At 32.8% G+C, this 17620-nt stretch overlaps 1 protein-coding gene and 2 long non-coding RNA genes across 3 annotated transcripts; 2 read left to right on the forward strand and 1 right to left on the reverse strand.

Moving 5' to 3' along the window:
• The first annotated feature begins 620 nt into the window (after nt 1–620).
• On the forward strand, nt 621–3994 carry LOC103852855 (auxin efflux carrier component 1). Its single transcript, XM_009129752.3, has 6 exons — nt 621–2077; nt 2269–2503; nt 2663–2748; nt 3162–3319; nt 3465–3541; nt 3640–3994. The coding sequence occupies exons 1-6, from the start codon at nt 850–852 to the stop codon at nt 3704–3706; spliced, it is 1851 nt and encodes a 616-aa protein (XP_009128000.1). The 5' UTR covers nt 621–849; the 3' UTR covers nt 3707–3994.
• Nucleotides 3688–10151, reverse strand: LOC117129883. The gene is made up of 2 exons (XR_004453419.1): nt 5544–10151; nt 3688–4649 (listed from the first exon to the last, which is right to left on the reverse strand). It is a non-coding gene; the product is annotated as an uncharacterized LOC117129883 (long non-coding RNA).
• A 4-nt stretch (nt 10152–10155) lies between these two features.
• LOC117129890 lies at nt 10156–14765 on the forward strand. Its single transcript, XR_004453421.1, has 2 exons — nt 10156–10380; nt 10433–14765. It is a non-coding gene; the product is annotated as an uncharacterized LOC117129890 (long non-coding RNA).
• The last annotated feature ends 2855 nt before the right edge of the window (nt 14766–17620 follow it).

The following is a 17620-nucleotide window of genomic DNA, read 5'->3' on the forward strand; positions in this document are numbered from 1 at the left end:
ACCATAGAATATTTTACGTAAAAATAGAAGTTGATAAAACCAGTTGGAAAAATAAAAAGCTGGAAAAAAGAAGAGTTGTGTTTGTATGGAATGATGGGAAAATTTGAAGAGCAGACTGTTGATGGAATATCGTGTTTCCTCAAATATCAGCACTCCTCATGATATCGACCGATTGCTTTTGTACGGATTTTAATATGTGTATATTATATAAAACGTGTAAAATAAAATATTAAAATATAAACCTTTGAAATTTTTTTGATGTTTCAAGATGTTTTTATATTTTTAAAATAATTTAACTTTATTAAAAATTAGTTAACTAATAATATTTTGCTGTATTATTTATGATTATATAATATATTTTCAATTTATATTATTAATAATATTATTTATTAAAATGTAAAATTTTATATTCTTGTGCGTTCAAACAAAATATCTGACATTTTCGTTTTATAATAATGAGTATATAACATAGCAAAAAAGCATAGAAGAACCCTTCAGCTTATATATATACTATACTCAATTAACTCAACTGAACTGACCTATTCAGAATTTTATTTGCATATTTAGCTCTTAAATAAAGCTTGTTTATAGATAGAAATAAGTTACAAAGTAATAAATTCAGGAAGACACAAAAACACTATCGAGTGACGACAAAAACCAACGAATAATATATCAAGATTTAAAAAAGCATACTGTATTAAATATTAGTGTTTCCTCAACGAAAAAATCAAAAAAGTAATATAAAAACGTGTTCTCTTCTTCACACTCACTTTACTCCCTCTTCCCCTCTCCACCGCTTCTCTCAACACCGAAGACACTTCTTCCTCTCTCTCTCTCTAAGATAACACGATGATAACGGCGACGGACTTCTACCACGTCATGACGGCGATGGTTCCGTTATACGTAGCCATGATCCTCGCTTACGGCTCCGTCAAATGGTGGAAGATCTTCACACCGACCCAATGCTCCGGCATCAACCGTTTCGTGGCTCTCTTCGCCGTCCCTCTCCTCTCTTTCCACTTCATCGCCGCCAACAACCCTTACGCCATGAACCTCCGTTTCCTCGCCGCCGACTCTCTCCAGAAAGTCATCGTCCTCTCTCTCCTCTTCCTCTGGTGCAAACTCAGCCCCAACGGCTCCTTGGACTGGACCATCACTCTCTTCTCCCTCACCACTCTCCCCAACACCCTCGTCATGGGCATACCTCTCCTCAAAGGCATGTACGGCGACTTCTCCGGCGACCTCATGGTGCAGATCGTGGTTCTCCAGTGTATCATATGGTACACGCTCATGCTCTTTCTCTTCGAGTACCGCGGCGCGAAGCTTCTGATCTCCGAGCAGTTTCCCGACACGGCTGGCTCTATTGTCTCGATCCATGTTGATTCCGACATTATGTCGTTAGACGGTCGGCAGCCGCTTGAGACCGAAGCTGAGATTAAAGAAGATGGGAAGCTTCACGTCACTGTCCGTCGTTCTAACGCCTCGAGGTCTGATATTTACTCGAGAAGGTCTCAGGGCTTGTCGGCGACTCCTCGGCCTTCGAATCTCACCAACGCGGAGATTTATTCGCTTCAGAGTTCGAGAAACCCAACGCCACGTGGCTCGAGCTTTAACCATACTGATTTTTACTCGATGATGGCTGCTGGTGGTGGCCGGAACTCGAACTTTGGTCCCGGAGAAGCTGTTTTCGGTTCCAAGGGACCTACTCCTCGGCCGTCTAACTACGAGGAAGACGGCGGAGCTAAACCGGCGGCGGGAGCTGGGAGGTTTCCTTACCAGTCGGGAGGAAGCGGTGGTGGTGGAGCGCATTATCCGGCGCCGAATCCAGGGATGTTCTCGCCGCAGAGCGGCGGCGGAGGTACGGTGGCGAAGGGAAACAGTGCGGTGGTTGGTGGGAAGAGAGGGAATGGGCAAGATGGGAATGGAAGAGACCTTCATATGTTTGTGTGGAGCTCAAGCGCTTCGCCGGTCTCAGATGTGTTCGGCGGAGGAGGAAACCACCACTCCGATTACGCCGCCGCTACGAATGAGCAACACAAGGACGTTAAGATCTCTGTACCCCAGGGGAATAGTAACGGTATGGTCCCCCAACAATATTACTGTTTCGCTTTAGTAGCTCCAAATTATTTCTTTTGCAAAAACAACCCCACACTATCTGTCTTGTTAGATTATGTTCATGTATACATGTTTTGCATCTTCAAATCAAGATTAAGGCTTTGATTGATGTTGTCTTTAGATTAGTTGCTGAAGTGTTTAATCTTATTTCAGATAGCCAATATGTAGAGAGGGAAGAGTTCAGTTTTGGTAATAAAGATGATGATAGCAAAGTCTTGGCCACAGACAACAACATAAGCAACAAGGCGCAGCAGCAGCAGCCAAAGGTTATGCCACCAACAAGTGTGATGACAAGACTCATACTCATTATGGTCTGGAGAAAACTCATCCGTAATCCAAACTCTTACTCCAGTTTATTCGGCATCACTTGGTCCCTCATCTCTTTCAAGTACTGTTTTCTAACAACTCTTAACGTTAATATTTTGACATTTTTAATAAAGTTCCTTGATAAAAATGTAAAGGGCAAAAGTAGTCTTAAATGCGTCTATGTTTGCAGTAAAAAGATTTGAGAGAGATCTTGGAATTAAATTTGATTTGGTATGTGCAGGTGGAACATTGAAATGCCAGCTATTATAGCAAAGTCTATCTCCATACTCTCAGATGCAGGTCTAGGCATGGCTATGTTCAGTCTTGGTCAGTTCCTACTATTTTTACTTCTTTACATTTACTATTACATAATAAATACCATAAACAGTCAATTTGTTCTCTTTATTCCTGACCTTCATTCTTTAAAAGATAACTTAAAAAACTTAATCATGTGATTGCATGATTCTCCCTCCTTTTAAAAAAGGTTTTTTTTTATAAAAGAAAGAAATGTTTGAATGAAAAGAGCAAACAAAACTGGCTTTCACAGAAGAATGCATGCTCCACAGTTCCCTGCTTATTTATCATAATAACATGTCTCTTTTGGAATATATTGGTGGTGGAATAATGGATGTAATGATCATTGTATATCACTCTTTTGAAGTTAATCTGGTAAAAGATTAATTAACCAAATACAAAAGGTAAAACAATAGTATTAAATTATAAGTTTTAATGTGTTTAAGGGTTGTTCATGGCGTTGAACCCAAGAATAATAGCGTGTGGAAACAGAAGAGCTGCTTTTGCGGCGGGTATGAGATTTCTCGCCGGACCTGCCGTCATGACTGTCGCTTCCTACGCCGTTGGCCTCCGAGGCGTTCTCCTCCGCGTTGCCATCATTCAGGTATTTTTGTTTATATGCATGATTAAATAAATGCTTTTTATATTTTTTGTTACCATCACTTTTGTAGTCTTGTTCTATATTTAAACTTTTTTTTAAATTATTCTATTGATTTGCTCACAAAAAAATATTCTATTGATAAAATCAGGCAGCTTTGCCTCAAGGAATTGTACCCTTTGTGTTCGCGAAGGAGTATAATGTGCATCCTGACATTCTTAGCACTGCGTAAGTTTATTCCCTTGTTCATATATGAAATCTGTGAAACTAAGGATACTTTGATTAGGGTCTTTTGTTAACGAGTCTTGTATATTTTTTGGTTGTAGTGTGATATTCGGAATGCTGATTGCATTGCCCATAACCCTTCTCTACTACATTCTCTTGGGGCTATGATGAGATACTACCAAGTATGAAAAGAAAAAAAAGACAAGGACCCTCTTTAAATCTTTTGGGAGATTATGGAATTAGAGAAGAGTAATGCCCATTTTGTTGAATACCCACAAAATTACATCAATAGCACCTTTAGATAAGCTTCTAAATGAATTTGGAGAAAGAAGCTCTTGAAGGAAGGAAGAAGATGTAGCTTTGGAAAAGTTTCTGTTTTCTTAATTTTAATGAGCATTCTTGTTTTTTCTTTCGGTAGTTGTTAGGAATTTATAAAAGCGTTGCTACTTTTCTGAATATGATTAACAGTATACTGGAAACTATATGCATACTTTTTAGTTGAGATGGCGTGACACATATAAGCATGTGGTTCTAATAAATAACAGAGGAGTTTGCATTCAACATAACACTCGATTAAACGTAGAAAGATCAAAAGATCAATGGAGCCCGTAAAGATATTTAGCGTTCATCCTGGTCAAGATTCCTCTTCACTGCGTTTGTGGAACCGTAAAATATTCGTTTTAGTATTGAGTATTCCTTTTCTGATTCTTCTCAGAATCATTATGTACCACTTAAGTGGTGATGCTTTGCAGGGTTATTAACCTTTTCTATGATCATTGAAGACTGTTTAGTCTGCAAATTTCTACGAAGGTTGTACACAAAGATAAGTTTTGATGTTGGTTTATCAAAAATCCTACTTTTAAGTTTAATGAGACATAAAATGCATACATATTAGCTAACTTAGTTTTGTCGTTACCTAAGTTTAAATGGTAAAGAAATAAGAATCAATTTGATATGCTTTCGAGCTGGATTGATTCTTTCTTAAACAAGTGGTACATCTTCTTGTAGTGCTATATTTTAAGAAAGAGTGTTTATGTATTTATTAGTAGAATATTTAAGATATTGGCTCAATTAAAGAAAAAGTGGTTGCGTTTTCTATTTATTTACATACCTAACTAGGGCTGTTCAATATGGTAAAACCAAACCGTACCGAACCGAACCGAACCGAAATAGACAATATGGTTTAGTTTTGGTATATACCATATAAACCGAATGGATATAATTTTATAAAAACCGTAGGATTTGGATATGGTTTGGTATATAACCGATTAAACCGAATAAACCGAACAAAACCGATTAAAAGTAGAAACATGTAAATATGTATCTATTTTATAACAATACATGAAAATCTATTTGTTACATAAGTTAAATTTGTGTTAATAACTATTACCATAATTTTATAGTAATAAAAAACTTTAATTTGTAAAACACTTGAACTATAACTAAATAACAATACATCGCAATTCAGACATCTTATTTTCTAAGTCTTTTTTGATCTTTTTGCTTTATTTTAGTCTTCACTAGATTAATATGAAGATTATAAATTTGATGGACAATAATTAATGGAAAATTTTCAATTGAAAAATCATGACTTTAATGAATACTAAATATGGAAGAGTGGAAAAACTTTTCTTTTATGTTTATGTTTTGTTTCATATTTTTATTTTAAAATTTCAAGCTTTGATTTTAGTCATAGATTTGATTATTTTATTTGATGGTAGAAGCATTTTTACTTTTTTGTTCATTTATTTGAACATGTAATATATTTTTAATAAATGACGGTGTTGACAATATGACTCTAAAATTCATATAATATAATCTCAAACAAAATAATTATGTTTTTTGGTATAAAACCGAATAAACCGAAAACGACGGTATATAAACCGAACCGAACCGAAGTAAATATGGATTTAGAATGGTAGTTATATTTTACTAACCGAAATACCAAAAACAAAAAAAAAACGAACCGAAACCGAACCGATATCCGGATTGAACACCCCTATACCTAACTAATCTCGTTAAAGCAAATATTGAAAGGAGTAATAATTAGAAGAGAAGAAATAGTTGAAGAAAGCATCCCTCAATTCATGGCACGCATCACATAAAAATCTATTATAAATATTTCTGCATGAGACGGCTATAGCCGCCGTTGTAACTCATTCTTCAAAATGTTCAACGTCTCCCATAATATACCTACTATGATAATACTCTCCCCAGTTCTTGTATAAAGGTCGGACTGTTTCAAACGCATCGATTACGATTGCAGTAACGATTTTTAGCGATTTTAAAATATTTGTACGACTAGTTCTGTGATTAAAAATTAGTGCGTTTACAAAATACTTATGACTGGTTAACTATCAAATACAACATCAGTAATATAATAAATTAACAATATTTACATTTTATATAATTATAAAAATATCAAAATCTAAAAATTATATTTAGTAATTTATAGTTTTAAAATTTTTAAAATTATAGAAAATATTTTTATTTTTAAAAATTTATAATATTAATTAAAATATAATAGATATACTTTAGTATTTTTATAATTCTAATTTAAAAATTTTATTGAATATTTTTATTTTTATATTTATATTGTTTAAAAAAAATTATCCTCCCGCAACCACAAACGCTAACTAGAACAAACTTTTGAATTTATGAGGTTTAGAACGGTTTGAGTGATTGTTGCAAAACGCCAACAAGTGCTACAAACCGCAAAAACTGAGTTTGCGGGTGGTAGCGAAGAAACCACCCATACCCTAATTTCTTCTAAATTTATTAAACCTTTGTTCCACAAAAATATAGTACTACTATTTTTTATTTTTTATTTCCTAACACATATTTAAAATATTAAATTTATATTATAAATACATCTTCTATATATTATCTATTTTCAATAAAGTTAAATTAAGAGAAAATGACTGGAATAGCACTAAAATTTTTTTTGTCACAAATATAACCTCTAAGAATAAAAATGATCAAAATAACACTTAATATTTTATCAAAAGAGATAAATATACACTTATACCCCAATGGTAAATTAATTTAGACATTAGAGTTTAAAGTTAAGGGGTGGAGTTTAAGGTTTAGGGTTTAGAGTTTAGAATTTAGGTTTTAGGGTTTAGGTTTTAGGGTTTAGAGTTGGGGAGTGGGGTTCTGGGGATAAGATTTCAAATTTTGAAAAATAAAAAAATTTAAATTTTTCAAAAGATAAAATGCTATTTTGATCATTTTAGTTTTTGAGGCTATTTTTATGACATAAACTTAGAAATGTGCTATTTTAAAGATTTACCCTTAAATTAATAGTAATTCGTTAAGTTTACTTAGTTTTGTGGAAGTTAGTCTACAGTTATTAAAAATAAAAATTTATCAAACATAAAAATCTATTTTTGTGCAACATCTTTTTTCTAACATTTTTATAAACTTTACGAGATCCTAGAACCCTAATTTACCATTGCTCATATACATTTAAAAATAAAAACAAAAACAAGTAAATAAAAGAAGACTGAGACAAGAGAGAAGAAGAAAGACGATGTGCAACTTCCCTTTCTAATGCCACTGAACGCATAAACATTTTTCAGAAGCTTCCATTTCGGGGTTCATTCTCTGCTCTTCTTCACAGTGTATCTGGTACCATTTATCGAAACAGCTATTACCTATAGCCTATTTTTTTTTTTAACACACCTATAGCCTAATTAGATTTTTTTTTCATCAGCTGAGATTGTGATATTACATGAGAGATTGAAACTTGAAAGGACCGAGAATATCATAAATAAGTTAATCTCGTCACGGAATAGAAATCTTTAATTTATTTTGAGATTTTAAAGTAATCTGATTTTAAAAAGAAGCAAGAGAATGACATGGAACAGCAAAATGGTATAAACGTCTTTAAAGGTTCATAGTTGCAGATGTTAGTGTCTGCCTGCCACTAAGCGATGTTGGGTCGGCCGTCGTCCAGACAGAGCTTTGAGAGCTTTCGTTATTTGTCTTTATCTCTATTCTTTTCTTGGCTTTTAATTAATTTTACTACTGTACTCTCTTTTTTTAACACATGTACTTCTTTTTATAAAATAGTATTGGTAGTTTATTTTGAGATTATATTTGAAAAAGGGTAGAAGTAGAAAATAAATGAGTGACGAAAAGAAGATTTATTTTTCTATCCCTACGTGAAGATTAGATATGTTACATATATGATATGAAGATCTAGACCTGAGCATATTATCCAAAACCAAATCCGAATCCAACCGAATCCATCAAAATAACCGATTGGTTTTGATATGCTGATACTTTGGTTATCAGGTATGGTTTGGTTTAACCCAAAATCCAAATTAGAATTCAAAATAACCAAAACACATATATATATATATATATATATATGAAGATGTATTTGCAGAGGGAGATTGCTATAAAGAAGTGATTTAAAGCAAATAATATTTATCACTACTGATATTTGGGTGGCTCATGTAATCCGTAAGTTCTTCAATCTTCAATGAGTATGTATTGATATTATAATAAAATTTTGAATTGATCTTAATGTGTTTGTTATTGTTCACGGAGGCAACTTACATGATGGTGATTGCATATTACATTGATGCTTCTTGGCGACTAAAAAAGCTTATCATCGGGTTCAAACATGTCATCGATATCACAAAGGTTATACAATCTCTAGAGTTCTTTTAGAAGTCTTAGCTGACTGGAGAATCAGTAAATTGTTTTGTGAAACTGTCGACAATGCTACTGCGAATTCATCCGTAATGAGAAGGTTTCAGAGTGAATTCTCTTCACAGTCTCAAGATGCTTTAGTTTTAGATGGAGAATCCATGCATTTGAAATGTAATACACACATCATTAACTTGATTGTGAAGGATGGGATGGCTGATGCAAATAAAATGTGAATGCAGTTCGTAATGCGATAGTCTATGTTAGAGTTTCAGGGAATAGTTTAACATCATTTAAGCAGAAAGTTGATCCAGGTAGACTGACTATGGGAAGCTTGCCCTTAGATGCTAATACTAGGTGAAACTCCACTTATCTGATGTTGAATACAACACTGAAGTTCAAAGTTGCGTTTGATAAAATGGAGGCAGAAGATAAACACTATAACGATCATTTTTTGAAGGTGGAGAAAGGAAAAAGAGGGAAGGACTTCCTCAGTATAGTGACTGGAAATCAATAGAAATATTATGCAGGTTTCTAGTGATCTTCTACAACTCCACTCTAGTTGTGGTTGCGTCTACATCTCTCAACGCTTACTAGTGTTACAAATAGATTGTGATCATAGCCACTAACCTGATCGGGTTGAGCCAAAGCACATATCAAGAACTGAAGGAAAAGGCAGTAGAGATGTTCAGGAAGTTTGACAAGTATTGGGATGGACTGAAGAACATCAACAAAATGTTAATTGAAGATGGTGCTTGCAAGAATGTGTTTTGAAGAGCTTTATGGGGAGGACAATTTGAAAGGGAAAGAAATGTATGAGTCTGTGATGAGTGTGTTGCTTAGTTTGGTTAAAGAGTACAGTGAAAGACATGAGAGAACATCAAGTGGGCAAAGCGATCAAGTTAAATCCAGTAACACTCAATCATCTGAGTGTTCTCGAGAACTGTCCATGATAACGCCGAATTTAGTTGATGATGGTATATGATATAAGAGGATTGACCGAAGGTACAAGTCGATGCTAAAAGAGATTGGACTGGAAGAGAAGCGGGAGAAACTGGATATATACTTAAAAGAAAGAGTTGAGAATCCAGACTTGATGGCTGGTGTAGAGTATGATGTCCTTTCATTCTGAAAAAGAAACTGTACCAAGTTCCCAATACTGTCACAGATTACAAAGGATGTCCTTGCAATGCATGTATCTTCTGTTGCATCCAAGAGTGTTTTCAGTACATGTGGAAGGATCATAGACCGATTTAGGAGTTGCCTTACTCATTTCATGGTTAAGGTACTGATGTGTACTGAGCAATGGTTGAAGCAAGACATTCATTGTGAGTCAATGGTGCTTACAAATGAACAAATCCTTAAGCAAATTGAAGAGAAATAAAAAATAGAAAGAGGTATGTCATCTTACTTGTAACATATTTGCTTAAAATTTGGTTTGATTATTGATCTACCTCTCTTTGTCTTTGCTTCTAAGTTCCATCACCACAAGCTGGTTCCAGTTTAAGTCTTTCAGTTTCTATGTTGTTATTTTCTGCTTTGTTCTATTTCTTTTTTGGTTTCACAGTAAAACTTTCACTTATCTTCAGTTTGTCTTTCATTTAAAAACTTTATGTTTCTATTATCGTTATTGGTGTGTTGTTGCAAACATTTCTACTAAGTTTAAGTGACATGTTTCTTATGTTTACCTTGTGTAGCTATTATCTGTTGCAATCGAATGAGTGTGTGAGAGAACTTAGACATACAAGTAGATACGTTCATGATAAAGAAATTGGAAGTATGAATGTACTGATTGAACCTGCTTGAAATATTTTGTTTAACTTACATGTGTCTTATGTTTCTATTCTTTTTTGTATTTTACTTCAGTAAAATCCAAACCGACACAGAAAAAACCGAACCCAAACGATATACATTTGTTTCAGTATAACTCAACTCAAACCGAAATTACGTGTTATATCTGATTCCGATCTGTATTAAAGAATTTATTAAAATGAGAGTTAGGGAGTGTTACAAAATAGAACCGATATCCGAAAAATTCCATCGAAACCCGAACGCTTAGGCCTAATCAATATTACTATTAGCTTTTTCAAAAAGAAACATGTCAACCCATGATAATACCATTATATGATGGATACTAAAATATACCATTACAATATCCCCACCCAATCGAATTTTACCAAAAGGTGTAAGGGTACGACCTGAAATTTTCCTCCATTCTAACCCTACATGTAAAAGAAAATTAACGCTAAGCGCAATTGATAGATAACCAAAAAAAGGATAACCAAAAATATGTTGCTGGGAAAAAGAGGGTTGAGTTTGAACCTCGAGCACTATTAAATATTTATAGGGTTTTTAATAAGAACATAACGATTTATGAAGTTGAAAAGACAAATGATTCAAACTTTATGTTGTGCCACATGCTCACACGTATAGTTATATACTGCATTTATATTATGAGTTACCACGATATTTTGAATTATATAGTGTTTTGATATGTTTTGATATGACTATCATTGGTAATTATTGGTTATCTCTCCTCTTCCGAGAGAGAGAATTATCTCTATTCTCTCCCCTTCTTCACAATACAAAATCTTTCAGAAGGATAGATAAATCATTTTGTTCTTTTGTTGCAATATAGATTCGATCTTAGGATCAATGTTTTCTTCCGATTAGCGGATTTTAAATTTAGCGTAGGCAATTTTGTTGTAGTTTTCAAACCAACCTTGGATCTGTTCTTCATGTTCATCAATCTTATTTTCCAGTTTTGGTTTGAAATTTAATAAATTCGGATCATGTTTTCGGCTTGTCCGATAGTATATATTCGTTTGGCGACTTTTGTTTTGCTCTAAATAAACTACTCTGATCTTTGTGATTAGAGTTTTCTTAGTTATAATGATCATCATGTTCTGCAAATCCTCTGAATCCTGTTTTGCTTGGATCAAGACTTCTTCTTCAAAGGCTATGCACGAATTCCTTCTAGACAAGAGTCAATCTTTACTCATCCATAAATATGGATTCGATAGCACCAAAGAGTAAAGTATCTTCAATGGAAGAAAGATGCGTTGTGAAATATTTCAGCTGATTTAAAGGAGATCGGTAGAGTTAGCATCCCTTGAGCAAGGATGGTCTAACGAAGATTCTACTCTTCAACCAGTTGGGTTTTTCTTGCTTTATAACCGGAGCGGATATAAGCTTTAATATAAAGTAGCAGCTACGGTGGAAGATCGGAGATGGAGTACAAGGACAGAGGGTTGCAGCTGAGTGGTGAAGCACATGTTGGAAGACACAGTGGTTTGAAGATGAAAACTACCGGCAGCGATTCTATTGTGAATCTCGATTTGCTTGTATTACTTTTGCCACCTAGCTTAATATTCTTTATTCTGCTTACACACGTGTATCTGTGTTTGCACGCATGATGGACAAAATGTTGTACTCCTTGTAATCAAATCAAAGATGTTAACAAAAACAAGATATGACTATCATTCTTTTTGTCGCGTTTAAAATTATAGTGTTTGTTGCACATGAAAATGACTTGGGGTTACTAAAATCCCTAAGAATATTATTAATATAGAGCTATTTTGTTTTGTCTCGATCTATAATAATATTTTAATATAAAAGTTATTTTATTTTAATTTGATTTCAACACTACGTCTCTTCCACCATTCACAATGGAAGTGTTGAAACTCTTGCAATGAGAGTGCTGATAAATTGAATTAATCTACATGGCTCCAACATCCGTTACAAAGTTTCAACAGTTGAAAAAAAATTGTGGACCGCTGCTGTTACATATCGCGTTGTGAGCGGATTTATTGACTGTACAAATTGTTTTTGATTTTTATCCTCACCCAATAATTTAAATGTATTTTTTATATAATAAAACCTTTTTAAAATAATAAAATTATATCAAAATTTAAGATTTTTTCTAATCTATAAACAGAAACTACTCTTTTTTTATTTGGATACAAAAAAATATCATTTTTTTTATAATCAACTATTTTAGTTTTTGAAACCTTTTTTTGTTAAGAAAACTTTTATTAATATTGATTTTGGTATTATTTATTGTACATGGTCTTAGCGAGCAGAGGTTTCGTAAACCATCGTGCCACTTTATTATAGCCGTTGATTTTTCTAACGGAACTGACTTGATCATTTCTCTAATATAAAATTAATTAAAACAAAGATTTCCGATGAGATAATTAAATCGCCGATTCAGTACTCTTTCAAGTAACCTAGTGAATCTTTGCATGTGTGAGTCTGTGTGTATAATATACTAATATAACTTGACGTATATTGTTGATGATAAGTATATTTTGGGAAAATATCCCAACATTCATAATCAGTTACAAAAAGTACAAAATTGAAAAAAGGTACAAAAATCTATACGAGTCCAAAAGACACGATGAGTGAGCTTTAAATAGCTTTTGGAAAATATCCCAACACTTAATCGCAAAAAGACCAAATACAGACAGACTCATGTCTTGCCTATGGATCTTTCTCGTTTTTTGACATATGTTAAATCAGTATTTTACGTATACTATATATACTTTATATATATATATATATATATATATATATATATATATATATATATATATGCTTAATGCTATATTCTATGCAGAATTCGTTGAATTTCAGTTTTTTTTTCACTTATGTATGAATGTCACGATACCATTTTTTTTTGTCATCTGTAATTTTCATTCAAAGACCATAACAAGTCATAAGGTAACAAAACAGTGAGGAACCTACAATTAGATCCAACAACAACCAAGTCTACAAGGATTATGCTCCTTCCCCAAAAATATGATCTATCAAGAGGATCAACATAAGGCCAACCAATGAACTTCACACAAAAAAACAACAAACATTTTCAGCCATCAGCTTAAGGAACCAACTACACATAGGGAATGGCTTCCTCACCTTCAAAAAGATAACGCAACCAAAGCGGGGCGCCCTTTGCAACATATGATTGATAATAACCCCTTTTGATGACGCTTTAGCTATGAGGAAAGCCCATGTATTAGTTGATTTATCTTCCTTCATCACTCTCCACCGCTCCAATTTCTTTAATCTAGTCATGATCTCTGCATACTGACATCTGAAGTTCGGCCATGCTTTTGGTATGAGGATCACATTAGGTAGTGTTGCATCATCTATCGCCAAGATCACTCTGTTTAGATGATGTGCATGGCAACTGTCCAAATCCCAAAGGAGACCATTGTACTTTGCGTCCTGAAGAGAGTTTGTGTCCGAGAAGGCCCTCCGACTGTGCATTTGGACCTTTCCACGATCATCCCTTACCACCCATGAAACTCCAAGTTTGATTCTTGTTCCAAGCTATTCCAACATTGCATTTTAGCCAACCACGCGGAGGAACGGACCAAGATTTCATAACTTCCATCTCTGCCTCCTGTTCTTCCTTCTTTTTCCTTGACTCATTTTGTTGAGCCAAAAACGAAAAGTCTGCCTCTTCCCTTATTTTCAAAACCAGTTCCATCGGAGAGTACTTTTTTTCCTTCAAAAATCACCCTGTTTCTATATTTCCATAAATACCACACTATCCAGGGAATGGTATTTCTCACTCTCTCCTCGATTGCTCTATTATTCATCATCAAGAACAGACAGTGAAAATTAGAGTAATGCGAGATACTGTCGAAACCAATTGAGGGAGAGGGACATTGGCTAAGGCCCACACTAGTCTTGCTATAGAACATCCAAAGATGATGTGATTGATAGATTCACCCTGAAACCCACAAGCTTGGCACACTGGATCCAAATTAATTCTTCTTTTGACCAGCAGTTCACCAACAGAGATTGCATTACTGATTGCTCTCCATATAAAAGTCTTGATCTTAGGGGCAGTGGCCATTTTCCAAACTTCAGCTTTCAATTCATTCAACGAGGGCCTCGCTTCTGCTACTCTGATCTCCTCTGGTCTGTTCAGTTTGTTGATGAACCAATACCCAGACTTGACTGAATAGCTACCATTTTTATTATGTAACCAGACCCAGTAGTCTTGTTGATCAAACGCAGTTTTCATCGCCAGAATTCTGTTGATATCTTCCTCATAAAACAGCTCTTCCAGTTTTTCGGAGTTCCAACATTTATTTTGAGTATCAACTAGTTGATCAACCGTAAGCAGCAAGTCAACGAAGATATTTTTCATCAACAATACCATTTATAAAAAAACAACTTTTATAACACAACAAAATAATATAATGTCTAACCATAAATTATATATTTCCTGCATAACTCCCAAAAAATATAACACAATCTTAAAAACTAAATTTCAAATGCAAAAATGTGAACTATATAACCAAAACTATGTTATACATCCCAAAACAATACATTTTATTCTATGTAGAGCATATATAATAGAATGTTACATTTTCTTTTTGTTAATCTATATTTTCTAACTCAACAAAACAACGTAAAAGCTTCCAAAAAAGAAAAACAACGTAAACCTAAATAATAGATTTAGAAATTTAATTCATCCCCAAAAACTAAGACTAATATAACAAAACTATTACAAGGCCAACAGAAAATGAGAATAATCACGCCTTGTAAAATCCATGATCGATTATTAAATATAATTGAATTACAACCATGCATGCATGTTTGATCTAACTATACCACGTTAAGCAAACAATAAATTCTCAAAGTAATTGAACATTTACACCGCTTATATTAATTAAGGCCCTATTAGTTACGAGCAAAACCCTTTTCTACCAGCAAGACCAAAAGTACTTAAAAGGAAAATTAAATACAATAAACAGTACAAAAGAAAGATCAAGAAGATGAGTTCGAGTTTTTGGGGAGATGTATTAAAGTTTGTCATACCGGCTGGGATTGTGATTATTGGATTAACATGTCTGTCGTTAATCGCAGTTGGTACTTACGGGAACGTGCGATTAGTACAATCTGCTAGCACAAAAGATACAAAATTCAATTTCATGGGTGATATTGTTAATGTCTTGTTTTGTGCATGTGGCTCCGTTTTCTTCCTCATTGTCGCTTTCATCTGCTTCAAACGAGCCGTTCTTCGTATCAAACATTCGATGCAATCACAGAATGAAATAACCCCCGCATAGTTTTCTCTTACTATTTCTAGCTAGTAGCGCACATGTACATATAACATATACTAACTAATATGGGCTTATACAGATTTTCCGTTCAATGATTAATTTTTATAAAAACATGCTGCATAGCCTATAAATCATATAATTGGTAACATCTAGTACACTTGATTTAAGTTGAGTTAAGCATATAAATCAAAAATGTTACCAATCATGAATTAGTTTTAAGATTTTGAAGTTGTGTTTGAGTTATAATTGATTATTATTGAGTTACAATTTTGAGTTATAACCTTTGTAAAAATGATAACTAAAATCTTAAATCTACATCAACCAAAATCTCATGTATTAAGATTTGAGTTAAGGAAAATTTTGGGTTTGTCAATTAACTACCCACTACCTTTTGAATATTAACAATTTACAATACATAATCACTTAGCCTGTACGTTTAGTTTATATTATTTAATACAATATATTTAACAATTTAATATGGTTATATGCTTGTTAGCCAAAGTTTTTCTCTAAATTATACCAAAAATGCTTTTCTAAAATCATATTTTCATTTTAATTAGTTAAAAAAATCTATAATTTTTAATTTTATTTTATGATTAAAAAGTTATGTAAAGTAAAATATTTGTATAGTTTCCACTTAAATAGTCAATTAAAATTTTCAATTAGTTTTAAAGCAAACCGACAGCTGTACAATATATATGAAGTATGACATAGTAACATTATCTTATTTGTGTGATGTATGACGGGCAATTTGTGTGTGTATGAATGGCACTTCAAAAAGTCAGAGTTCTCTCATTTTCAATGATTAATTATAAGAATTTCAAAATTCATTTTATAATATCATGCATTTATCTTGGCTTACAAAATTATTATGTTAGAATTTATAATATATTTATAATAGCCTATATATCATGTATAAAAATATTTATAAGTGTTTAAAAAACATTACAAATGCTTATAAATATATTTATAATTTATTTGCTTAAATCTTGTATAAACATATAATTGTATAGGTATTAAATCACTCAAATATATAACTGGATAAGTATACATAAATTTTCTTAAAGATATTTATATTAATAATAAAAGTATCAGTTGGCAAAAAATATAATTGATATTACAAATTATTATTTATTGCAAAAAAATCCTACTATGTATTAAAAGAGAAGTTACTTAATGATTTTTTTCTTAGATGTCTTTTGTATGAAAAATCTAAAAAAATGATTATTTGATGATTTTTTAATTTTATTTAGTTTCGTTAAGAATTAAGAAAAATAATTATAAAACCAATTAATATTAGTAGAAAATAATAAATAATATTACATATAATGGAGTACTAAAAAGTCACCAAATCATGGTTCATTGGACTAAATTTGTGCAGTTGGATCACCAAATCATGACATTAAAGCCTGTTTTGAGAGTCCAAAGAATTAGAATCTCATTCAAGATTTTTGCCAACCAGGAGAATAAGAAATATGTAATATGTGGTAGCAATGATGAAAACCAAAATAATAGTAATTTCTACTTTATACCTTTTAAGAATTTGCTAGTCAAACTAAAAGTGTTTTGAGATTCAATTTGGATATGTGTGGATAATAAGGTTATGACTTAAATGTCTCGAGAACACTGTAAAATCACCTCAAAAGATAGTTAAAAGCTATCTCTCATGATTACTTTCCTGCTGATTGTGGTTAATTTGTCTACCATATTCATGTTTAATAAAAAATACAATTTAAACTAGATCAGAAGTGTTTAAATTTTGGTAACTTGTTGTTAATTCACAAACTTCCATGATGATATGATAGAGCTGTCTGATTTGTGTTTCCAATAAATTAGACACAATTGAAATAACCATTTTAAAATAGTACACCCCAGTTAGAGACTTTTTTTTTTATCAACACCCCACTTAGAGACTATTTACTAAGACTCTCTCACCTAAATTTTCTGAAGAATTTTGTATTTTGACCAAGAGAGTTGAACTCAATGAAATTCACTATTTTTAACCCGATGTCAAGACAAATTACATTTACAGAGATGTGTTAAAGATGGCAGAGGCTTATTGGTACTTTAGACTCTTGGATTCTAGCACACCATAGAGGAATATGTTGCATTAACATCTTACACGTTTTGAGTGGAATGAGAGTTGTGTTGCCGAACATCCCAAATGGACAAAGGCCAACTGTTTTTTCAATGGACAAGAGCCCAATGGAAGCTGACGTCACAACTTAATATATAGTAAAGAGACTCAAGTTTATCTTTTCAAGCTTCAAAAAGATGACGATCATTAGACAATCACCAATTTTTACTTGGATTTTAATCCAAGTTTCATAAACAAACTATT

Source organism: Brassica rapa, chromosome A02 (assembly GCF_000309985.2).
Source record: "Brassica rapa cultivar Chiifu-401-42 chromosome A02, CAAS_Brap_v3.01, whole genome shotgun sequence".
NCBI lineage: Eukaryota > Viridiplantae > Streptophyta > Magnoliopsida > Brassicales > Brassicaceae > Brassica > Brassica rapa.